Source organism: Dryobates pubescens, chromosome 9 (genome assembly GCF_014839835.1).
Source record: "Dryobates pubescens isolate bDryPub1 chromosome 9, bDryPub1.pri, whole genome shotgun sequence".
In the NCBI taxonomy this organism is placed as follows: Eukaryota; Metazoa; Chordata; class Aves; order Piciformes; family Picidae; genus Dryobates; species Dryobates pubescens.
Window position 1 is genome coordinate 12,292,597 of NC_071620.1, and position 25,432 is coordinate 12,318,028.

Below are 25,432 nucleotides of genomic sequence, written 5' to 3' on the forward strand. Positions count from 1 at the left end.
CCCCCCCACCCCCCCAACCCCCTTCATACCCCTAACCCCCTGAGGCAGCCACCCGGGGTGTTTAAATGTGCAGCGAGGCTGGAGCCACCGCTCCCCCCGCGGCAATGCTTCCCGGCGGGTTAACCCCTCCCCTGCCGTGCCCGTGGCACCCCTGAGCCGGCAGCGAGGGCCGGCCGGCGCGGGGAGGCGGAGGGTGTTACCTGCGGAGCGCCGGGGTGCCTGCTGCTTTCTCCGCGGCATGCTGCCGCCGCCTCGCCGCCCGCCGCCGCAGAGTTTCCGCGCAGGACTCCTCTTCCGATCCCCCTCTTTTCATGCAGAAACAAACACACCCGCACACACCCGCGCACACACACACAAATAAAAAAATAAAATGGGGGGGAGGGGGGGGGGAGGAAGAAAGGGAGGGAGGAGGGGGAAGGAGAAAAGAAAGCGGATTCAACTTCTAATTCCGCCTAGGAAGAGCGAGAGGGAGGGTGGGGAGGAATAGGAGAGAGGGAGAGGAGGAGGAAGGAGGAAGGGGGGGGGAGGAAGGAGAAAAAGTTTGATCGGGTTCTCCTCTCGCCCGGTCCGGGTCCCCCCCCGGGTCAGCTCCCGGCGCGGCGAGCGGGGTGCGCGGGGCGGGGGGGAAGGTGGGGTGTGGGATGAGGCAAGCCACAGACTGGTGACAGGGATGCCAATTTCCGCCGCCACTCCAAAAACTTGCTTAGGAAATGTTTTCATTTACAAGGTTAATTTTCCTCCCTCTCTCTCTCGCACACACTCTCTCTCTTAAGTTCCTTATAAGACAAAGCTCTTCAGTCCTCTCGGCAGCAGCAGCAGCAGCAGGGAAGATGCCAGTGGAGATGTGCAAAATAAATAAGATTTGATCAGTTCAATCTGTAGCCCAAATCCATTATCTTTCTTTCGTTCCTTTTTTTTTTTTTTTTTTCTCCTTTTCCTCTCTTCCCTTCACCCCCTCCTTTCCTTAATCACTTCTTCGTCTTCTCCTTTTTCGCGGTGGAAAGCTGAGCAAGCGGCGGCGATGAGACGGTAAATTCAGTCACTCCCCCCCTCTCAGGCTTTCTCCGAGATCAAAGAGTCTCAAAGCGCAACTTTCTCGCTCGCTCGCTGGCTGGCTTGTTTCAGGCTCGTGGATTTGTGTGGTGGTGTTGCTGTTGTTGTTGGGGTTTTGTTTGTTTGTTTGTTTGTTTTATTGCGTTGATAATACTTTGTTCATTGTGCAAAAAAAGAGGTCGATCCAGTCTCTCCTTCTCCTCCCAGCACTTAGTCTAAGAGCAAGAAAGCAAATAATAAAAAGGAGTAAAGCCCCCATACATACATATACACCGGATGGGAAATGTCAGTCACTCCTCCACCTTCCAAACAGTCACAGATCAAACAGTGTCACCACCGGAGAGGACTACTTTTCTTTCTTGCTCTCCCTTTTTTTTTCTCCACAAATCGAAGATTCTTCTGATACTAAATATCATACAAACACGTTTTTTTATAATGTATTTTTTTTTGGCTGATCTTGATCTGCACAGAAGAAGAAAAAAAAAAAAACACCACAAAAAACAACACACACACAAAAATTGCCAAAACCAAGAAAAACCCCGGAGAGTGTGTGCAAAGAGGGGGGGGAGGAGGCAGAAAAGACATTCACTGAGTGGGAGAGATTAACGTGAACTGTCCCCCCCCTTAAACTCCTGGGAGAGAAAGAGATCCACTCTCCCTCTCTTCTCTTTTCACTGAAATATAACACACATTCGGATCCCAGGGCTCTCAGACAGTCTCAACTGATAGACAGACACATCGAGCTGCTTTTCCTGCTTCAGTTTGTTACTCCTCCTCCTCTTGCCCACGTCACCCTGACAATTACAAATAGGTCTCACACAAACCCATACCTGTCAATCTTTTTAATTGCTTTGTTTTCTTTTTTTTTTTCCCTCCCTTTCCCAGAGCTAAACAATATGACAAAAAAAAAGAAGTCTTAATACAGCGCGGCATAAAAGATTCCTCATGTGAGACACGCGTTGAGGGGGTTGTTATTATAATCCACTTGCTAAAGTGCTGTGCAAGATGCATGTGCTGATTTAACTTCAGCAGAGGTCTTGTTCCAGCAAACTTAAAAAAAAAAAAAAAAGGCAGATGATACCTCGCCATGACACACGTCTAACCGGCACTGAATTAAAAATGATTTGTGGGAAATTACAGTTTATCCTTACTTTAAAATACCAACAGATTGCAGAGCAAGAACTGCAGCATACGAAACATGCTGCTAATAGACTTTGCACAGTGTGTGTCTGGGGATTTATATAATGTTAACAGCAAGAACAGAAGGGTTCTCCCTTTTCTTTTTTTAAGTCAAGAAAGCAAACAAAAACAACCTAGCTGATTCCTAGAAGAAAACATTGGGAACTGCAATTTTGCTCTCTTTCGGGCAGAAAGGGATTTTTGGTTTTTGGCTTTTAATTATTAATATCGCACAATTAAGCAATGATCTGTTTATACTGATAGGATGGAGTTAATTCTAGGAATCACACGTGAGCTCCTCCGACACCGGTGCAACATCTCTATTACCTCCCTCCCTCCCTCCACGCAGTTGTACCGAGTTGGGATTGGCGGTTCTATCATAACATTTACTTTGGTCCCTTGACCCAGTTCTTACGCAGGTTCCCTCTCCAAAACGCACTATACAGCTAAATCTGAGCTTGTTTTTCCTTTAAAAGGGGGGGAGGGAGAGAGTTGGGGGGGTAAGGTTTTCTGACAGGATCCGGGCTTGCGGGTAACCCCTGCGACCCGAACAACCCGATAAAAAGCCTGTCAGCCTTCCCCTCCTCGCAAGAGGGCTACAGGAGCGCTGCCGCCGGCGCAAAGCACCAAACTCGACACTCCCAACGGCGGAGGGCAGCGCGTCGCCTCTTTAACCCCGCGCCCCGGCGGCCTTAGCCGCCGCGCGCGACCCGGCTCCCGCGCCCGCGCGCGCGGCGCTAGCTAACGGCTCGGGGTTGATTCGTACCACCTTGCGAGGAAGTGAACGTCTGCCGCGGAAGGGGCGGAGCTTCCGCTCGCAGGCAGCGGCTCCTCGGCGGCGGCTAATAACAACATGAGGGGATTAGCTGCAACTTCACTTCTCTAACCTTATCGATCTCATAATTTAGCGTGCATTCTTCCTGCTGCTTTTCCCTTTTTTTTTTTTTTTTTCCTTTGGTAGAACGATAACCTCTTTTTGTAAACTAAAGAAGAGGGCGCGAGGGAAGGGCGGGGGAGGGGAATCCGAGGCGTCTCTCTCTCCTTTTTTAAATCCCTTAGTCAGAGGCAGTGTGCAAGTTAAAACTACCTTTAGGAGAAAATCCAGCCTTCCGTACACCTGCCTCACTGACAAAAAGAGCCCGAACCCAGTTGCCGTCCTCAGGCGTGGTGGCGGTGGCAGGCAGGGGCCGGCGGTGCCCGTGTGCGTATACTGAGGCGGGTCAGGCACAGTCGGGCGCAGCCACGGCAGCCGGCTTACGGGACGGACGGCCGCGAAAGCGGGCCGGGCTTGTTTCTCGGCGGCAGAAGACGACCGGCTGCAGGGGATCATCTTGCTGCTCTGGCGGCGTTTCCGTGTGGTGAAGGGGCTGGCTGGGTGGGGAAGACGGAGGCAGGCTGCAGATAGCTGCACAGGGCTTTATTTACGTACAAAAATAGCTGTGTGCGGAGTTTCTTCTGCAGCCTCGGTGGCGGTGGGTTCTGCGAGCTGCTGGGTGAATCTCGAGGTGGAGCTCTTCCGAGCTCGGGGGGGAGAGCAGAGCCGAAGCAGGGCATGAGTTTTAGTGCAAAAAGTGGCGCTCTGCTGAGCTCCCGGGCACCGAGATACTGGTGGCGACGGCGGCAGCCCTCTTGCGCCGCAGAGGGTCCGTCCTGGTCGTGCTTCGGTGGCAGCCGGCCGCGGCCCATCCTGGACATGTCCTACTCCCGTCACTTTCTGGATTTCCAGGGCTCATCCATCCCCAGCTCCATGAAGAAGCTGGTAGTGACTAAGCTGAGCCAAAACTTCAGAGAAGCTGTTACCCTGCAGCAGGACTCGCCCGTGCCACTCCCGGGAGACGGAGACCTTCTTGTCAGGAACAGGTGAGTGCCCACCCGCCCTTTTCGTGCCCTGGCCCTGTGGCGGCCCCCTCCGGCTTTTCGCACCTTGTGGCCTGCTCCCTCACACATACTCCCTCACTTCAGAGACCGGCTTCAAAGTTGTACCAGCTGCCATCTGGCGACTGTTAATTTAATTTTATTGTTGTTCACGTTGTTGTTTTGAACGGCTGGTGCTAAAGTCCGGTTGCCCCGTCCACGTGTGTAGGGGTGACATTTCCTCCTCCTTTCACTGTGGTGGAGAGGATGTGTACGCGCTGCTGCTGGTGTACGCCTGCCCTAAGGAGGGGAAACACCTCGGCTCCCGGCCCGAGGCGGGGAGGAGGCAAGTTTTACGTTTAGTGAAAGCCGAGGAGGGAGGGAGGGATAAGCCGGGGAGCGCTTGTGACTCCCTTCCCAGTTCTCTGCCCGGGATCGTCACACGCACGTAGTCGTCCACCGTACCCGGAGCTGTCATGGGGACGCTAACGTGCCCCCGGTAGCCGCTCCTCTGCCCCGCATGTCTGTCTTTCCCCCCCCTGCCCCGCCCCGGCGTGGCCCGCCTGCCACTAGCCCTCCGCCAGCTGTGACTCACCGGGCAGGCACAGGCCCCGGGCCCGCCGCCCTGCCAGCCCCGGCCGTCGCCGCACCACCCCTGCCACTGCGCGCCAAAAGCAGGCGGCTGGGAGGCGGCAGGGTGACTGCATGGCAGCGTCCCGGCCGACCTCGGCCTCGCTCGGCAGAACGAAGGCCCGCATTTGTTAGCGGCTTCTAGAGTAGAGCCGGGTCGGGCGGGAGTGAGGAGATGACATTTTGCTTAACACATAATACGCCGTTAATCATGCGCGTCCGGCGCGGTGATCAGCTCACCATGAAATGAAGACTCCGAGGACAAAACGTACTTCCTCCCAGAAATCTCTATAAACCTGTTTGTTCTCGATGGCTCCTTCCTAGACGCTGTCGTTCCTTAGGCTAAAAGTAAGCCTTTTAAAGTTAAGAGATTTTTCTGCCCAGGAGGGGAAGCTGAAACTGGGAACTTGAGAGCAGACTGTGGCTGGCACAGAAGAGAGCAGCACCCTCAGGTTCTTGTCAAGCAAGGAAATCGCAGAAACATAGTATACCATGCTTTCCACTGGAGTTTAAAGGTGTCAAGCACTGTGTTAGCTTGAGAGCAATGCTGAAAGTTCTATTAAGGCACTGTGTGACTCTGTTTAGTGTGTGTGAGTATGTATAATTTCTAGCATGTGTCCATATGTAATGCATAAATACATAGTAAAGAAGGGGTAAAGAGAAGGAACAGGGATTCCTCCAGGACCTGATGGGAAAGCTGCTATGGCACTTTAATCCAATGCTGACATCTCCCACTAGGATTTCAGAGAGCAAAATTCCCTCCAAACTTCAAAATCTGAAACATTGTGTTGCTGCATTCACTAATGACCATGAAACAGCCATTGGGCTGGAGTTAAATTCCTGTTCATGGAAGAGATTGAAAGATTTGAGATAGAAGTAGCCTGTCTCTACTTGGGTAATACAAGTGACATCCTTGTTTCTCAACACTCCTCCGCCCTCGCACTTGGGAGTCTTTCTTACCCCTGCCTCCCCCTTCCTGTGAATTTTAAATTTTTAAATTTTTTTTTTATACAGCTTCCAGTGTAATTCTTCCTTTCTCACTCTCCTCCCTCCCTTTGCTGGGTGGGCTCCCTGGGTACTAAGGGCACGTGCATATCTCATGGTAACAGGGCTGAGGCACAGATCTTCTACCAGACTAGAAGGCAGGAGCTGATCACAGATTCAGGCAGGCAATTACTGGGTTTTAACACATCAGCCTATTACATGTTCCTGTACAGACTCGTGCACAAGTGGTGGTGGAGGGGAGGGAGAGGTGAGTGATGAAGTTTAGAGTTCATACGTTTTGTGTTATTTGGGGTTCTGTGGCATTTCCTCTCTATTTATTATTGTTTTCTGGAGAATATCACAGAAGACACAGGATCACATTACTGAAAAACATTCTCTATATATGAGCTGCAGCAGGAAGTGAGTTCTGAATGTTTCCCTCTTTCTTGTCACTCTATAGAAGCATTTTTCCATCCTGAAAGGACAAGTCCCTGGCTCTTTTTTTTTTTTTTGGAAGACCAAGCCCCCTAAATACAGTTATACATTTCCTAATAGGTAGAAATAGACAATTAAAACCAAAACAATAAAGGACTTGAGTTCCAAGAGTACGTTTGCGGATTTGTTCATTTTAGTCCAAATCATGCCCATGAATAGTATTAATTGCTCTGAGCTTTTTATGCAAAACAATCCTCATACACCACAATAAAATCTGGGTTTGCCTTTAGGGGAATAGGGAATTAAAATGTGCTGAATTCTGATATGGATAGGTATTTTAAAATAAGGTGGTTAGGGGGAACTTTACTCTTTCTCCTCCTTCAGAGAAGTAAGCCAGCAACCCTTATTTTTACTGACTTTACTTACTGTTTTATTGAGAAAAAAATATTCCATCCTTTATTTAAAAATTCTTCAAAACTAATGATCTATTTAAAGCTGCCCTTTTTAAAAAATTCTGATTTTTGTGAGGAAAGGAGGAGGAAGGTAAAAAGTGAACAAGAAAATAACTAAGCCATTTTAGCTTCATCTGTCTGTCCTGTTTTCAGGGAGGGAGGGCAAGGTTCCTCCATTTTATTGCAGGAGAAGAATTCGGTTGTTTTTTAAGTTGTTTGGGTTATTTGGAGATTTTTCTTAAGGAAGTGATGCATTTCATTTCCAAAATACCTATAAGGATGTACTGTTGGGTTGGAGGTCAGGAACAAAGTTTACAGAAAAGGGACTAAGAGGGGCTGACAAAGTTTTTTTGAACCAAAGCACTAATTGAGCACAGTGGGAAAAGTGAAGGCCTATTCCTGCTGAATGTTTGGTCTAAATAATGTTTTTTTCTTGCATAGTACTGGTTTGTATGACTTTGTTTTGTCTGTGTTTAAGGCTGTGGTGCTGGTTTTCAGTGTCTCATGCTTTGTTGTGGTATGAAAAGCAGCATTTCCTCCCATCGGCAGTGTCCTCCTGTTTTGTGTAATAAACAGTACAAGAGGGTTCAACTCTGCTGAGTATAAATAAGATGGGTGACTCAGTGCATGTAATTATTTTGGGAAAAGCCAATCTCTAGAATTTTTTCCCCTCTCCCTCAGGTTTACATCTTGAAATGTTGAAGGACCAAGCCCCTGTTAGAAACTGCTAAATAGTACATTTTAAGTCAGAAAGTAAAACAAGACAGTGTAAAATATTTGGAGGCAGTCTTAAAAGGCATAAACACCTCAAGAAATTCTTCATCCTGTGCTCTCACTTTCTCTGAGAAGTCAGCAAACTGGTCTTCAACTTCTAAATTGTACTTACTCTTACTTTTAAAAGCAAAATAATGTAAGAAACTGCTGGCACATTTTACCGCCTCCTTTCTGTCAACTGGAATGACAGGGCAGATTAGACAATGTGTTTTAATCTAGACACTGCCTATGATCGTTTTAATGTGCAGGGAATCTAAGAGACTAAACGAGCTTTTTTTTTTTTTTTTTTAAAAAAAAAAAAGGCCAAAACAAGTCCGTACAATGAGAACAGGAGTTTTGAGTTGGCACACAATTAAAAAGGAGTTTAAAAAATTAGGGTGGGGGAAGGGCTGGCCAGGGGGTTGTATTGATTACTAATGATGAGGCCAGGAGCCCAGGGAGAATCATTTCCTTTGGCCCAGCAGCTCCGCAGAGGCGGTCAGGGAGCGGGTGCGTGTGCCTGCACACAGGTCTGTGCGAGTGTGTGCGCGGGGCAGCGCGCACAGCTTTGTCTGCCCCAGCTCCTGGCAGCCCGCGGGCAGAGCTGCCCTGGCAAGCGGTGACCCGGCCTCCTCGCATCCCTTGCCCAGCGCCCGGCCGCCGCAGCCCCGTGGGAAGCTCCACACCTTGTCTGGCGCGGGCAACTTGTGCGCCGAGGCCTCTGTCGCCGCACACACAAGTTGTGGTGCTGCCCGGGCCGGGTAGGGTTTGCTTCCTCCTCGGGTCCAGAACAAAAGCAACAGTGCGTGTGCTGGAGTGCTAGTCCGTAGGCGCCCCGGCTGCTGCACAGCTCGCCCTTTCCCCGCAGGCAAAATTTTCCCCCTCAGAGGACTATTTACCTGCCTTTTTGCTCTCCCCGCTGCAATGCAGCTCTGAGAAGGGGAGACTCCTGGAGGAAGGAAGAGAGGGACTTGCTACCACAGTTCTGCCTCCCCTCTCTCGAGGCTGCACTGCCCAGCCAAGGGCACGGCTCTTCTGGAGCGCGGAGAGCAGATGTGCGACGGTGGCGTGAGGAGGAGGCGGCTCAGCCCCGCGGGGCGCGAGGACCTGCAGTCGGGCTGGGGCCGGGGACTGGTGCGAGGGTACTGGGAGCGCCTAGGTAGCCTGACAGCTACCGAAATACCCCCCAGCTGGGCGACGGGGCGAGACCGATGAGGGGGCGATCACAGCTCCCGCTGCCTCGCCCTCTGCTCCCTTTCACAGAACTTGGGGTGTAAAAGCCAGAGGAGGCTAGCACGGCGTCGGTACGTGTCTCCTTGGTGCTCTCAGCCCCGCTCCCTGCCGCCCGAGGGCCACGATTTGCCTCGGAGGCTGCTGCTCCGCTACCAGTTTTTATAGATCTTTTAGCAGTATTGTATATGAGTTACCTTAAAGGAGGATTGCAGGGTGCTTTTTGTAGGCAAGAACAAGGCACAGGCATCTTTTTTTGTTGAGGCTGAGCAGTGAAATAAAGGCAGAATTAAAAAGAGCAGGAGTCAGTTTCACCTATTTTTTGCATGGTTATGTTTATACGTATGTGTCTTTTTCTGTGTGAGACAACATTAGGTGAAAGTTTGAGGCTCCCCGTGCTGTAAAGAATGAAGAAAATCAAAATTAGTAAAGCGGTTGTCTAAGTTCTCTTTGCTCTGTGTGCAAGCAATTTAAAGCTACACATATACATGATTGGAGTCCATTGCTAACTGTAGCAATGAAAGTGCACCATTTACTTCTGCAGCTTTTGCATGGTATCAGGTACTCATTTCAGGCTGTCGCTTCCACATGTAGTAAAAGTCCTGGTGTTCTCTGTTGCATGTGTATCTTTTTTTACATTTTCTGATTAGTCTTCCCCAGTCTCTCTTTCCTATTCTGCATAGAGATATTACTGGGTTTTGGTTTTGTTTTTTCTTTAAAGTGTTGAAAAATACTGTTTGTGTTTAAGCCGGATCATAGCTTTCTTTAATGCATTATCTCCTAGTGCTTAATCAAGTTGTTAGGATTTCTCTCTTTTTCTGGAAAAAAACCCCAAAACTAGCATTCATTTTCACCTGTTAGAGGTCAGTAGGACTTGATACTCAGTCTTATAATTTTAGTCCTTCTGTGCAAGGTTGTTTTGATGTGCTGCAAGTAATTTATATAAAGAAAAATATTTTAACATTGACATTAGCTACATCAAAAGGCAAATTTGCTGTAGTGGCTCCATCAATTAAAAAGTACTTGCCTAGAGTAACATGACCTTGCAAATGACATCGATACTTAATATGATTGTTAGTCATTAACAGTATTATTGTATTCAAAAATGTAAATTTGTTGCCAGAATCCACATATTTACCGCTTTGCATGTTTTACTCTTCAGTGTTTTCACATCTAGTATAAAGTAGTCAATAGATTTTCATTCCTTACTCTTGTACAGAACCATCTTTATTTTGCTCAGTTTGGTCAAATGGACCCAAGGAAAATGTAAGCTGGGTTTTTTCTTTTTAGCAACATTATTTCTAGAGTAACAGAATGTAAACTACAAAGGTCAGATGGAATTAGTCTCTGGATTGTACTCATTATTCAGATATGCCAGTAATAGAAAAAAAGTCTTATCCCACAAATTTAACTTGAAGGTTTCTCATGTGACAAAGAATGAAAGTGAGGAATAAATTGTGTTTTTGTTTTCTTCTAGATTTGTCGGCATTAATGCATCTGACATAAACTACTCAGCTGGTCGATATGACTCGTCAGTTAAACCCCCATTTGATACAGGTTTCGAAGGTATCGGTGATGTGGTAGCTTTAGGCCTCAGTGCTAGTGCTCATTATACAGTGGGTCAAGCTGTGGCCTACGTGAAAGCAGGTTCCTTTGCTGAATACACAGTTGTGCCTGCCAAGCACGCAGTTCCTCTACCCTCTGTGAAACCCGAGTTTCTTACTTTAATGGTAAGTGGCGCTACTGCGTATATCAGTTTGAAAGAGTTGGGAGAGCTGTCTGAAGGCAAGAAGGTTTTGGTGACAGCAGCGGCTGGAGGAACGGGACAGTTTGCTGTGCAGCTTGCAAAGAAGGCAAAATGCCATGTAATTGGAACCTGCTCCAGTGATGAAAAGGGTGGTTTTCTGAAATCCATTGGCTGTGACTGTACTATCAACTACAAAACTGAAAGTGTTGAATCTGTTCTTAGGAAGGACTACCCTGAAGGTGTCGATGTAGTGTATGAATCTGTTGGGGGCAAGATGTTTGACTTGGCTCTTAATTCCTTGGCTACCAAAGGGCGCCTGATAATTATTGGGTTTATCACTGGCTACCAAAGCCCTACTGGCCTTTCGCCCATTAAAGCAGAGCTATTGCCAGCAAAACTCTTGAAGAAGTCTGCCAGCATCCGAGGTTTCTTCTTGAACCATTACTTGTCTGAATATCAAATGGCTCTGAAGCACTTGCTAGAGATGTATGAAAAGGGAGACCTGGTTTGTGAGGTGGACTTTGGAGACATGTCTCCAGAGGGCAAGTTCATTGGCTTGGAGTCTGTATTCCGTGCTGTAGATTACATGTACATGGGAAAAAACATTGGAAAAATTGTAGTTGAATTACCTCACTCTGTCAACAGTAAGCTGTAAAAACAGAACAATGATATAAATCAGAAGAGAAAATGGGCACTTTATGCTGCAGAATTACTAGAAACAATTACATTTTTCAATCTTAGTAACAAATATTAAAAAACAATGTTAAGGTGTTGATAAGTTTTGTGTTTTATTTTATTTCTTTTCTTAAAACTGTTTAATTTGGTGGCTGTAGCACAGACTTACTGGTCCTGTGTTTGATGCTGTTGCTTAGGCTGGCACGAGACAAGAGCATTGGTCTTGACAGAATAAGTCTCGATGCAGAGGCAAATTTAGTCTGTCAGACTGGCTTGATAATAATTTATATATAGTTCAGATCTGAAAAAAACCATATTTCAGCAATTTTGATTCCCTGATTTTAGAATAAGTAAAGAGTTGTATCTTATGTTTTCTCTAGAAATCACTTGAAGTTTTAAGAAAAAAATATGCTCTTTACTACCTATTTTTTGGTCATAAACATGATAATCATAATTCAGTTGCATCATGGATCATAGTAATATTCTCTGAGTGGTTACATAGGGAAATTCATCCTTCAATTCTGACATGTCAGTAACATGAAGAAAACATGGCTTTGTTACAGTTGTCCTTTGTAAACGTAAACAGCTTTGCAATTTTCATTGAAATCTTTAACTATGAGTTGCAACATCATCTCATTTTCTTACTTTTTCAGGTGCTTACAGTCTAGTCTCCCTTTTAGTCAATATTTAGTCAATTTTAGTCGATATTATAAGATTATTGGAGGGAAGTTTTGAGCCATGTTCACATGTGTTCAAGTCCCATATATTTTTTTAAGGATTTAATAAAGTTGAAAAAGCTATGTAAATACTTCTGGCATTCATATTGATACAGTTCTTGCAGGCTAGCTTCTTTGTAGATAGTCTCTGTGTTGTAGAGTTCTTTGACTGGTGATTCCTGATGTGCCTTTCCATAGTCAGGCTGCCCCTTCTACTTTACCAAACCTTTCTTCTGCAGAAGCCCTTTTACAAGCAGCAAGACCATTTTAAATCTACAGGCACAGCACCTTATACGTGTGCTGCTGATTAGTCATACATTATCTAGTGGGGAGAGTTTTGTAAAGTTCTGAAAATTCTTTCTCACTTAATAATGGAACATGCAAGGGGAATTCCAGCTATGAGTGTGATGTTTTCTAGAATAAAATACTTCAAACTATGCTTGCTCTACATCTTTTTTTCCATAGCAAAGTTGAAGATCTTAAAGGTCAGTTTTGCCACATCTTTTGAAATTATATGCATTTGCCTGCTGTTGGAGAGATGGAAATTTCCTAACATCATGCACCTAATAATAAATGTTATGATAGACTGATAATGTGTATGGGTTGCAGGAAAAAATCCAGGGTAAACTTAATTTTGGGACATTTAAGACTGACTGTACACAGAATTTTGAAAAGTAATGTGCAGGAAAATCTTAACATTTTCCCAGTACTACAGGCTGTAGAAAAAGTATTTTCAACTTTGAATTTAGCACATTCTTCTTGTGATTTTTTTTTTAGCGCATATGTCGTCAGCATCCTGAGAATTGTCCCCTTTTCAGGCCATGTGGGACTATTTGGTTTAGTCCCAACTGGAGGATTTTGGGGAAGGTCAGAATGGCTTGAGCCTTTTGTAACCATTACTTTTACTCAAGTTGTGCATCAAACCACCGTGACTGTCATTTTCACCAAGATCTGATCTTAGAAGCATAGATCCTCTTTCCCTTCTAATACTACAACTGTTATGGTGTTCTACATGTTTTGCATAATTACGAAGTTGTATTTGCCTTCCAACTGGTTACTAGAAAGATGTAAATGCTCAAGTACCAGACGAACAGAACGTACACTAGGCACATGGTTTCTTTTCTTACTCAGAGAAAAGTAAGAGAAAAATAAAAATTAAAATAATGCAATTGGTTACTTCTGTGATAGTCATGGAAGAGCTAACAACTTTTTAGATTAAGTTACTGCAGTCCTGCCAAAACCCATCCAAGTGGCCCAGTTTTCAGTGTTACAGTATCACAGTATTGCCAAGGTTGGAAGAGACCTCGAGGATCATCGAGTCCAACCTGTCACCACAAACCTCATGACTGGCACCAAGTGCCACATCCAATCTCCTCTTGAAGACCTCGAGGGATGGTGAGTCCACCACCTCCCTGGGCAGCCCATTCCAATAACTAATGACTCTCTCGGTGAAGAACTTTCTCCTCACCTCGAGCCTAAACTTCCCCTGGCGCAGCTTGAGATTGTGTCACCTTGTTCTGGTGCTGGTTGCCTGGGAGAAGAGACCAACCCCTTCCTGGCTACAACCACCCTTCAGGTAGTTGTAGAGGGCAATGAGGTGTTGTTGATCACTGTCATCCAGTAGATTTAAGTGTTTCCACGGCAGTAAATTCCAAATGTTTTTCTCATAAAAATTTCTTCTTGTAACCAGATTCTGTTTGCACATACAGCATTCTCCTTCCTGTTTTAATGCTACTTCTTATATAGTGTGACTAATGCAACTGCTGCAGGCTCTTTCACTGATCAAAACAGGGGAAGAGAGGAGCTGTTGGAAGGTTCACACATATATATATATTCAGATATGACATTTGGTTTTAATTTTGGCTTCAAGCTTATTGTTTATCACTTTCATACCAATTACAGCATTAATAAAAAGTTTGAATTTGTTACATGCAGAATTTGTATGGCCAGTGCACTAATTCTGTAGCCCTTTTGGTGTTCAGTTTGGACATGGACCTTGGGCCTGTCCTTTTCATCAAATGCCTGTGTTAAGGTAAAGGATATACATGATTGCTCTTCCACGAGTGAATCCAGAATGAAGAAATAATTTTTGGTTTTAAGATGACTTCCATTGGTTAGACTGCTGAAAGAGCATTCTCAACACCAAGAGAGTGAAAAGTGTTTCTGAAACAGGCAGATAAAGCTTTTCTGCCCAGATTCATCATAATTTTTGGCTTGCAGGGGGAAAAAAGCCAACTTCTCTGCCTTATTTAAAAGTATATTCTGCAAACTTACAAGAGCAGGACTGACTTTGAATAAGTAAGCTATGATGGATTTAAATAATGTTTAAATATTAGATGGATAGGAAAATGTATATGGCATGCACACACTGAGAGGTTTAAATGATGATAGGACATTGAATGTACAAGGAAAAGAAATACTGTAGAGTCACAGCAAGGGATTAATAACAATACACTTAATATGCTTGCAAAAAAGGTGTATTAAAAGCTGTGTGCACAGTGGGGACTTAAATGATTAAAAATAATAATACATTTTGCCTGGGAAAGTACTAAGTATACTATATGTGGAGAGCAGGGATTTAAATAATAATACTATTAATAATAGCAGCTCATTGAGATGTGGTTGCTAGTACTACATCCTAATTTTACCTTTCTAAATGAATTTGCTGCAGAGGAATCTGGCATTGTTTGCTGAGGCTAACAGGAGAATTTCCTTTTCCTACACACATATGCTTCCATGGAAAAACAACAAAGAACTAGATGAAGAGCTGGCTTTTTTCCTGAGTCTGTCACATGTGTGCATACGCACGCGCACACGGACACACACGTACTCACTCTCTCCTGGCCCTGCAACCCTCAGCACATTTTACAGATACGCTTCCTACTTAATTGCTACGCTGGAATCTCCTAATACCTTTTTGAATTAAGTTAGATTTCTACCTCGCTATAGTTTGCCGTACACTCGTGTGTGTGCGTATGTGTGCGGCTGTGTGTATGTACAACCTGCATATATTTAATAAGTGGGTATGAACTAACTGCTGTGTCATGTAAATACAAGTAATTACAGTCTCTCAAGGAAAAGTTTGCAGTAGTATTTGCAGATATTATATATATTCCTACTTCTGTCTGAGGAGTAAAGAAATTTCTCTGCTGAATAGCTGTTAGTATCTATTTTACAAGATTTACTCATTTTCAGGTACCTAATGTAGCTGCTAGCATGCATGCACGACAATACAATTTATATGGTAAATGGAACCAAATAATGGCTTCACTGAATGTTATGGCTGCACTGAAGGGAAATGTCACGGTAAATAGCTGCCAAATTATGGATCATGCCGAAGTGTCACAACTGCACTAAAGACAAATAGCACTAGAGGCTATTGCCACTGTGACGCTTTTGAGTTATGAAGAAGAGGAGCAGCCTGATGTGAGCCTCTTTGTGTCCTCATTATAGCAAAGGGTTACTGGTGCAGCATACAAGAAAACCTAGTCCTACGTGGTGGCTAGTTATTAATCTGTTCTTTTCGAATTTAACAGCTGTAGCAAACCAGAAAATCTTTTCCTTGCTTTATGAATACATATACACACGCACAAACAAAAGAAAACCTGCAGGTTTTATGAATGTAAATGCGTACGGGAAATGACTGGTAATGGAAAAATGTTGTAATAAAATAATCTAATCAAAGAATATTATTAAATTTAACATCGTATGTGTCTGAAAGCTTTACTTGCTTCTTATGCAGATAGATGTGTGAAATATAAGCAATAATGCACTTTCTCTCTTTGTAAAGACTTGAGTAGTAAGGACATTACCAACTAAATTGCTTCTTCTAAACTGAAGTGTGTCCCGGTTTCTTTCATTTTAATGGGAGGGTAATAAAGATGAAAGACTAACATTTTAACTGATGGATCCCTTAAGCTACAGAATCGAAATTTATTATGTTTTGAGGGAATATGCTAAATCCTGAAATGTGGAAAGAAGCAGGGAAATCCCAGGTAAAAATAAAAGCAGAGTAATGTATTTTATTTTTTTTCTAATATGACATACTTTTATGAATGGAAACCTATACACTGCTCTTACTTAAGATAAAAAAAAAGGTCTCTGTGAGGGGAAAAAAAAAAAAAGGTGGGGAGAGGAAGTTATATAGAGGGGGGGAAAAAAGGATTTTAAAATGGAGAACCATTGCTCAGCAAGTGGTCTCTTCTTTCTAGGATTACTTTTCAAACCCTGCCTGCAGTGTTCAGAGAAGTGAGTTTGATGCTCTGCACACTATTGTACATACCACAAATGTACCATCCATAATACAGCACAATTGTCAGTTGCTGTTTTACAGAGGGGCCAGGGCTGAACAATCATGGTGGATAAATTACTTTTCTATTCTACAGCAAGTGGCCTTCCTACCATGTGAAGCTTAAGGTCATTGGCAGGGCAGCAAGAGGAAAGCTTATATATTAGTTAACTCTAATGCACTAATAGCATTCAGATAGAGGAACTATACCAATTGATTATGGTTAGGTTTATTCTTTGAGATGAGTGAGATTCTTTGACTTGAAGATTTACTGTGCTGAGATACATATATATATGTATTTTGCTTTCTTGCTACTCCCCTTCTTGCTATGATATCTCCTATAAATAACTTGGTGTTGTTTTCTTTAATATCTGCATTAAAGCCTTCAATATTCATCATTGCAGGAATCCAGATGTCAGAAATAAGAAAGTATTCTAAGATTCCTAAACTATGGCAACACATACTGCTTACAGTTTTTACAGTGCAGTCTAAAGGGGGAAGGGAAGAAAAAACTGTCAAAAATTAGGTAGAACATCCTTGAATGGCAATTAGCATGCCCAGAATTTATTTTATGTACAATGCAGTGGCAAGTAGCTGCTTCTTATTAAATGAAAATCCTGTATTATGTACTTCAGGAACATTCCAACTAATGAGTATGTAATGTCCTTAGTATAACACAGAACTTCTTTTTGTGTTCACAACCACAAGATGCTGGAAACTTGACAAATGATATCATTTAAGACAGATGCCTGCCTTAGGGACCTGTTTTTTGGCTTCCTGTTTCTGGTTTTTATTTCAATAACATTTGTAATTGCCACAGGATCTGTACCTGTGTAGTGTTTTAACCCCTTCATGTATATCCCCGTGCATTAACTCTTTGGGTAGGTACTTGGAATCTTTTTGTTTTTTCCCCTCTTTTTTTTTTTTTTTCCTCCCCAGCTGGTGTGTTCTTCCTGCCTCTCATAAGCACAGATATATACATAAATAAAAGCTGACCCTTATTAGACCCAATGAAATGGTAACATTAGAAGGAGTTTAAATGCTTGCTTACACTAGCTGTGTTTTACTTGTGCAGAAGTACATGTAGAACAAGCCAAAGGCAAAAATAAGACATTACTGGGTATGGCCTGCTGATTCTCCTGAGAGTGCACACGGCTTAGGCACAAATACCTTGATCTTAGTTATAGTTTCCAATTTATATTTTCCACCCTTAAACTTACATTGTTTACTTAGGTTATAGGGCAGGAAGATTTTTGACATCACTGCAATTGATACTGGTTTTAAGTGTCATTTTGGTGATACAGATTCAACAGATGTTGCAAGACTATGCTGAGCCTCCAGCAGAGCCTGCCTCAAGTAGAGCCCATATCACAGGACAATAGTAGTTTACAGCTTCAAAGGTGCTCAGCACGGATCCTGGCAGACTGCAAGAAACCATCCTGCAATCCAGACCAGACCAGAGTTTTTGGTGGTGGTTTGTAAAATGTTCTTTCTCTGACTTTTTTTTGTAGAACTTGGGGGGGAAAAAAAAAAAAAAAAGGGCAGAAAAACCCTCCACATGACAAACAGGCTGTGTAAGAAGCTTACACGGTTCTGCACAGAGGGGTTTTATTGGGAAACTTTATTAACTCCTGCACAGTGCCATGGTACCAAATAAGATCTTGGAAAGAGCGTGAGTCCTTGGCACCTATTCTGCTGGCAAGGATTTTCAACTTGTCAGAAGCACTCAGCTCTCCTGGATTTACAGTACTTTCTGATGTCATTTTGAAGCAAAAACTTTACATTCCATCCTTCTGTCACAGGATATATAGTCTCATTGCACCTGTACTTTTAAACCATGTTTGTTCTGTGAAGCGTCAAACAAACTTATCTTTCTTCAGAACTGGAGCTGAGGGCTCTGAAAACCTCAAGAAATGTCTGGGTTTACTGCAGGATCAGGCAGCACATCATACAAACATACCCTCCAGGCTTTCTGTAACAGAAGAAGGAGAAAGTCTTTATCTTCTGTCACAAGAGGGAGGTCAAAAGGACCAAGCAAGTGCCAGACTAAGTCACTTCTGCTGTTCTAGAGTTCATTTTCGGAGGAAGTAGGCAGGCACACAAATCTCATTATGTGTTACGAGGATCTGTGCACAGGCTTCATATGTGCTGTCTTAAAATTGTACCCCTAAGGGGCTAATTCACAAAGGGAATAGAAGGAAAGGAAATTTGTATATTTTCTGGAAGCAGTAAGACATGACATGCTGCGCAGTTCTGGCTGATTACAGCATGCCTCAGGTGAGCTGGGAGGCATAAGGCCATGAGCCAAGTGATTTCAACCACACAGGGAAGAGAACTCCACAGCAATACATTGTGTGGCATGTCTGATTGCTACAAAGAGAAACACTCCAACTTTGTTCACGTTGGCATGACATTATTGGCACAATTGTTCCTGGCAGCCTATCAGAGAGTTTTATTTGTATCCAGAGTTTTGAAAGCCATTTCATAACATTAAACAAAGATAATGCAGAAAATGTCTGGTTTATTTGCCCCTTGACACTTATGTGTAATCCCTCATTGAAGCCCTAATGAGGGGTTCTCCTCGGGTTACGCTACTTTCAAAATAACCCCTGCATACAAGCAGCGTAATGTACCTTTCATGCCTGCACAGGGGTGTGGCAGGAGTAGCCAGAAGGAAGTAGAGAAAGTATGTTATTTTTCCTGTATTCTCAGTAATCGAGATGCAGAGTCAGTTATTGGATGATTTGACTTCTTACTGAGCTGGGAAACCTCAATCTGCTCTCACAAGTGCCTACAAATAAGAGAGATAGTGAGTCAGTTTCCTCTCCTGGGAATGTCAATGAGGAACAAGAATAGCACTCTAGAAACAGTGTAAAAAATAGCTTTGAGGAGAACCTGGCTCTTACTGCTCTGTGTGTGTGTGTGTTCATGTTGCTAGAAAATGCAGTTTTAACACAGACCTGCCTAATCTCAAAGCACAGTGAAATTTCCCAGATTACTCCCAAAGTCTTGGGAAATTCAGTGTTTTGCCACTGCTGATGTTGTAAGGGCTGTGGTGACAACAGCAGCAGGTTTGCAAGTTCTGAGCTATTTGGTGATGAGTGGTGGCAAAGCAAGCCTTGCTCAAGAGAAACTGCTAAAAAGGCAGCCCTCCAGTTCTCAGTTACTGTTTTTCTCTGGATTAGTTCAAGTGTGATGGATGGATTAATGTCCATCCTAGTTTTAAAAACAGCCAAATATTCCTCTTTGTCCACATAGCTGAAACTGTAGCATGAGGAAGAAGGTTCAGAAGTGGTTCATGTGACACGAGCCAGAGTCCTGTAAGGTGAATGGGTGAATGGAGGGCTGTGGATAAAACCTGCAGTAGAGAAAAAGGTTGTATCTTATCAGGGACAAAAAGGGTGGTGGCGTTGTGTTCAGGTGACCAGAGGAAAGACAGTGTATGTGCTCTCCTCCTCAGAAAACTTCAAAATGTGGCAAAAGGCATTTCCCCCATGAATCAGATACAGTCTTAAATCTAATAGCAGTAGTTCACAAATGCCAGTGTGTTTGATTTCTAGCTCTTCTTCTACCTTCTTTGCATTATGTTGCATTTTTAAGCAATTACAGACAAATGCAAGGTGGAAAGGTGAAGGCAATGATTTCTTTGCTCCCAAAAATACAGTTGGAATGTCACCTGTCATGTACAGATGGCAGTGGTACCTATTAAAGCTTTCAGTAAGTAAAATGTTGATAGTGCCTTTATGATGGTTGGAGGGAAATGGACGCTGTCATTTAGGCTTAGATTTCATTGGGACTTCCCATCTTAATTTTGCTGAAGTACAGCTGGCATCTAGGCTTATCCAAACAATGGAAAAGTTTCTCTGTCTCTAAAAATTAGCCTTACTGTATTGGAGGGAATACAGAGAAAGGTACATTTCCAGTGCTTTTCCATCTATCACACAGTAAGTGGAAAGGTTGAATTGCCCCCAGGTCTGACACTTGTACATCAGGCAGGATGCCTGAAGGTCCAAATGATTTTAAAGAAAACAAGCATATCTGCACTAAGAACCTGTCTCGCTCCAATAAGATACAGTCTCAGGGCACTGTGAGTAAATTAGTCTTTTTGTTCAACTCTGTATTTAAGAAAACCCAAAGCACCAACCCTGACACTCAGTCTTATCCCTTGCTCCAGGGCTGCCCTGGTTCTGTCCCTAGCAGGCTGGCTTTGCTCTGAAGCACACTAGCTCTCCAATGCCTTGTATGTTTTAATGCCGACACTGATCTTCAATCAGCATTGCCCTGGCCTTCCAGTGAAAATATGCCAAAATGTCACAGGTTTCCAAATGAAATGCAAATACTGAACTTTCTGAAATTTACTGATAGTCTTTTACTCCTTTTCTGTGCCTGAGCTGTACCAACGAGACACAACGGAAACAAGGGTTTAAGATTCCTGACAGCAAAGGTAAAGCGCTTTGCACTTGCCACTCCACAGATGTCTCAACCGGATGGTCTGTAACACTTCCTGAGAAGAATACAAGTCCTCTGCTTGCTCACTCGCTCAGCATAATGAAAAGAAGCGATGAAATACTCAGTCAGGTCAGCCTACCTTTTGTTGTATGTAACTGTTATTACATAGATGTCACAGCAGCAGGTGCAAAATAAATACATGGATAATGGAAACCATTTGCTTTGCCTTTAGCCACAGGCATCAGGTCTGATTTACTGGTGGCTGGCAGGTAGAGAGCAAGGGAGGGCCAGGTCTCTATAGCCAGCCTTGCCTTTACACACTCAGAGATGGGAAAGATAGCCACAGTGGAAGCTGCTTTGGAGGAGACTGTCTTATTTTTCTCCCATGCCCTCCTCCCCATGCTCCCTACTGTTCTGCCATAGCAGGGAGATTTAGCAGAGCCATGAATCTATGCTTATGTGCTGCCCTTTCATCATTTGGACCTTGGTGGATGTACACAATCTGGAGCAGTCTTTGCTCAAGGCAAACAAAGTAAAGGAGGAAAGTGACATTTCAGTCTTTCATTGTGGAGTCATTCAGGTCACTTGCTGAAATTATAGACACCAGCTCCAGCGATGTTAACAGCCAACTTCAGATTATTAACCATCCTTTGGAGAGCAGTACATTTATGGTGCCAGCGTGCAGAGAATTCCTCCAAATTACAGGGTGTCCTAACACAGCCGGTCAAACCACATGGACCTCTAGATGCAATAAGCTGTGTAATTAAATCTGTTTTCTCATTTGTACTTTCCTAGCAGCACTCAAAATACTCTCTCAACCACTGGATGCTGCTCTTTGCATCAAGCTATGAAAGGAGATAAGAGCTAAGGGTGCCTTAACAATAGCTCATTAAGAAGACCTCAAACATTGTCTTTTATTGCATTATTTATGTTTGGGGTGATAATAAAACACTATTTCCAGGGCAGAGTGCACTCAAGAATCCTATTGGCCTGTGGGTGGTTTAATTTGATCAGATTTAGAAGGGGAAGGCTACAGAAATGGCTTTTACCTGCTGCTTTCCTTAAAGACTTAGGTTTTTTACCCCACTCATCAGACCATACATTGTCAATACCACTGAGATCCACCAAACTTCATTAGCTCTTTCAAATATTTCTGGGAAAGGCAGTGACTGGTTTTTTCCCTAAGGCTTCTTCACTGCATCCCTTGTAGGATCCATTTTTTAATATAATGGCCTTCTGCATATAAGCAAACAAACATGAAGAGGACCTAAACATTTAGATTCCTGTGAAGATATCATAAAGCTGATTCCACACAAAAGAGTTCATATTAAAAAACTCACCCCCACCCCCCCAAAAAAAAGATTAATACAGATAATGGTCATTAATTCATGTTCCTTTTCCTTAAACTGTATTTTATACTTAGTCTGGTACTGCATTAATTATTCTTTCCTTATATTCTTTCTTTATTCTTCTACAGAGCCATTCTCACTGTGCAACTCGGCTGCATTTTGTTACATGAACAGATCCAAGAATAAATTTTGGCATTGTCCATGGAATATTCACTCAGTTTCCAATGTAAGTAGAAGAACTGAAAGTAATTAACTGGGAACTACAAGTGCTGAGAATTCCATGTTTATTATAGTGCAACTTCTATCTCCTTGTTATAAACATAACACTAATGACTGCTAAAGATAACAAAGGGAAAAACAAAAGTCCTAAAAACCTACTAAATCTAGAATAGGCAGAGGGGATTAAAAACTAGCAAATGTTCTAAGGACAGAATGGGAGAATTTTGGTTGAAAGTAGTCTATACCACATAAGGAGTGGATACCAGGTCTGCTCCTTGGTATGGAGAATACTGGAGTTCATGTTCTGTGAATGTATCTCCATGTCTGCATGTAAGAATTAACTGAGAGACCAGACAACAACCAAAAGGAACTGTTCCTCATATTCTTTTAGGCCCTGAAAGCGTGCAATAAATATACTGGATGTGGAGAAGAATGCAAAGGCATTGTTTAAGTAATTAAACTACAAATACTTTCATTAAGCTAAAACCCAAAGAAACATGGGGAGGACAAAAGATTTCTGATATTCAATATCATAGGATTAGTTGGACTGTATGTATACTATTCACTGTCTGTTACAGATTGCTGAGATCTCCATCCAGAAATACAATGTATTGCTGGTATTCATCTTGTCAATGATACATACTCACAGGGTTATTTCTCTAATTGATGGCTTCATCGTTCAATTCAAGATGCATAAGGATAGCTATTGTTATCTAACACTAACTATCATATGTTCCTATTGTTCCACGCTTCTCTCCTTGTCCGTAACATCCCAGATACACTATCTAAATCTTAAAGATAGCGTGGTGCATTATTTGTTGACTCCACATACTGCATTATTAAACAATTGTAAGCAACCTGCACATCACTGTGACTCACATCCCCACTGACATCTTTAGGTATTCAATTAAAATTGGACAAGAGAGCACACCAATACAAATAAATAGTTAAGTGAGGGCTTTGCACTGAATTCTTTAAATGTTCTAATTCAGGTGCTTGCTAGCAGCGCTCAGTAGAAATCAGGACAGAGATGTGAGTGTGAGAATGAACTGTGTATTAAAAGAAAGAAGGCAGATTGCTTTATGGTGGAGTCATGGCAGAGGTTTGACAGGAAATGCTTCTCCCAATACAGCTAAGCAGGGAAGGAGAACCCTATTATATGGATGAGTGGGGCCGACAATGGCATCTTGTCATTCTAACTTGTATAAGTAAGCAAGCTTAATTGCTCCTTGTCTTTTCAAGATGACTTTCCACCAACAATCTCATTATCACACACATATGTTTATTGCACATATCCAAGTCCCTTCATGCAGACCTGAATGCAATGAGGAGAGCAGCGATATTATGTTATCCAGTAACACCATTTTTTCCTTTTTTTTTTCTTTCTCTTTTTTTCCCTTTTTAACCAGGCAGATGTGACCTGCCTTCTCCTCCTGCAACTAACAGGGTGACCAAAGGCAGTGGAATGTACACCAGGATTTGAAAGAATAAAAGCAAGCTGTCAAGAGAACAGTGTAGTGAAGAGGAAAAATGTAAACATGAGTTCTATTTACCAAGATTAATATGTAAAGTTAACATGTTTGTCATGGAATATATTAATATGTATGTTTTCCCATTATGTAGATCTTTTTTTATATTCCTTATTAGAAAGAGATACAAATCACAGTGATGGGGCAGGAATGCCACTTAAAAATTAGGTGATGCCCAGCCAACATAATATAACCACTACAGTGTCATTTCTGATTTAGATGTGGTGAGATCAGTATAATTGCCGCTGGGAAGAAATTATAATGGCTGTTAATGATAAATAAAATGACAAGGAGGAGGATCCTCCTTCACTTATTACTCCAAGGAAAACTCAACTGTTCACTTCCTTAAACACTCAGTGCCACTCACTGATGAACAGGAAACAAGCAGCTTTTGTGTAGCTGCGTGGTCATAAGAACTTCGCTGTCATTTCTCAAGCCCAGGCATAAATACTACAGGTCTAGCAGGATTTCACCACACTATTTTCACTCCAGGGAGATGTAGTAATGAAGCTCACATGAAGTGAATCTTAACACAAAATCAACATTATTCTAACAGAAAGCACTGTATATAGCAAACACAAAGATGAAGAGGAGGCTGAGGGGATATCTTACTGCTCACTATAAGAACCTGAAGGGAGGATGGAGTGAGGAGGAGGCCAACCTCTTCTTCGTGACAAGTGACAGGACTGGAGGAAATGGTTACAAGCTGTGCCAGGGGAGGTTGAGGCTGGATATTAGGAAATATTTCTTCACTAAAAGGGTTATCAAACATCGGAGTGGTCTGCCCAGAGCAGTGATAAAGTCACCATCCCTGAAGGAGTTCAAGTAGTGTGTGGACCTAGCACTTAGGGACATGATTTGGTGTTGACTCTTCAGTACTGTGTCAAAGGTTGGACTGTATGTTCTTTGAAGTCTCTTCCAACCAGATATATTCTGTGATTCTGTGATTCTACAAGCAAAAATAAGGTGAAGGCAACCATGAGAGCATCTTTCAATTCATTCACGCATTAAAAGCCACGAAACCAGCATCTCATTACTAGTTCTAGCATTAAGATCAAAGACGGTATCTTCCCATCTGTGGAGAGAAAGAGCCCAGTGCATTTCTTCTTACTCTGCAACTGCAGTAGAATCAGAACACAAAATCAGTATTATACTCCACATTCCATGAATAGCACAGTTACAGTTTAAAAAAGCACAGAGCACCCAGCATAGCATACATACATACATACATACATACATACATACATTTCTTTCCTAGGCATCTTGAAGAAAAGATAAGCAAATATGTAGTCACGTCTTCATGATACTATCCAGCTATCCAAAGGTTAGAAACTGCAATATTATGCAGCTATCCAAAGCTTAGAGATTGTTTGATCCACAGGTGTTATCCTAGGGTATAAAATCACAATACATCTTAAAAGGGGAAATGCCTTATGCTTGCCATTTACTCTTTGTTTGGTATCTTAAAAATCAGTTGGTAACAGGTGGTGTGAGGGTTAAATTAAAACCATAAGAAACATAAAAGCATGGTTAATCAACCTGTTACTTCATTAGTATAACTAGGTTTTTAGTCACTTGTTAGTCAAACAAGTTTAAAAAAAAAAAATAAATAAAAATGAGCCTTCACCTGGAACATAAACCTGTCCATTTCAGGTGAAAATGACTTGCTACTTCAGTTCTAGCTGAGGACAGCACTTCTGCAGGTGGTTTACTCTTGGGCACATATAGCCAAACAGGGCAGGAGTAGTGAAAGAAGAGAAGGTACAGAAATGGTGTGGAACATGTGTTTTAAAGTATGGCAAATTAATAGAGTAAAAACCCTACTATAACATCTGAATCAGCAGTCTAGCATTTTGAACTATATCTCTCTCTTTTTTTGTTTTCTTCTGT

At 42.9% G+C, this 25,432-nt stretch overlaps 2 protein-coding genes across 6 annotated transcripts in view; one reads left to right on the forward strand and one right to left on the reverse strand.

The window, feature by feature from the left end:
• Positions 1–351, reverse strand: part of TSHZ1 (teashirt zinc finger homeobox 1) — a 54,302-nt gene extending 53,951 nt beyond the window's left edge. Inside the window, exon 1 of the mRNA XM_054164232.1 lies at positions 201–351. Within this exon, the coding sequence (XP_054020207.1) occupies positions 201–240 (40 nt within the window). The 5' untranslated portion in view covers positions 241–351. The remainder of the gene's footprint in view (positions 1–200) is intronic.
• A 2,846-nt stretch (positions 352–3,197) lies between these two features.
• On the forward strand, positions 3,198–24,479 carry PTGR3 (prostaglandin reductase 3). Of its 5 annotated transcripts, none has more exons than XR_008462391.1 (4): positions 3,977–4,092; positions 20,471–20,574; positions 21,923–22,020; positions 23,423–24,479. XR_008462391.1 is itself a non-coding variant. In XM_009902707.2 (2 exons), the coding sequence occupies exons 1-2, from the start codon at positions 3,785–3,787 to the stop codon at positions 10,970–10,972; spliced, it is 1,233 nt and encodes a 410-aa protein (XP_009901009.2). In that variant the 5' UTR covers positions 3,198–3,784; the 3' UTR covers positions 10,973–12,073. The 5 variants fall into 5 exon arrangements, 1 of the variants encoding a protein (XP_009901009.2); XR_008462392.1 differs by lacking the exon at positions 3,977–4,092 and adding an exon at positions 17,357–17,470; XR_008462394.1 differs by lacking the exon at positions 20,471–20,574 and having other exon boundaries at positions 4,004–4,092.
• Positions 24,480–25,432: the final 953 nt, after the last annotated feature.

Bases quoted from the DNA above. Each gene is read 5' to 3' on its own strand.
- PTGR3 (XM_009902707.2), top strand. From the start codon at position 3,785: ATGAGTTTTAGTGCAAAAAGTGGCGCTCTGCTGAGCTCCCGGGCACCG. The intron at 4,093-10,047 runs GTGAGTGCCCAC...GTTTTCTTCTAG, and splicing joins GACCTTCTTGTCAGGAACAG to ATTTGTCGGCATTAATGCAT.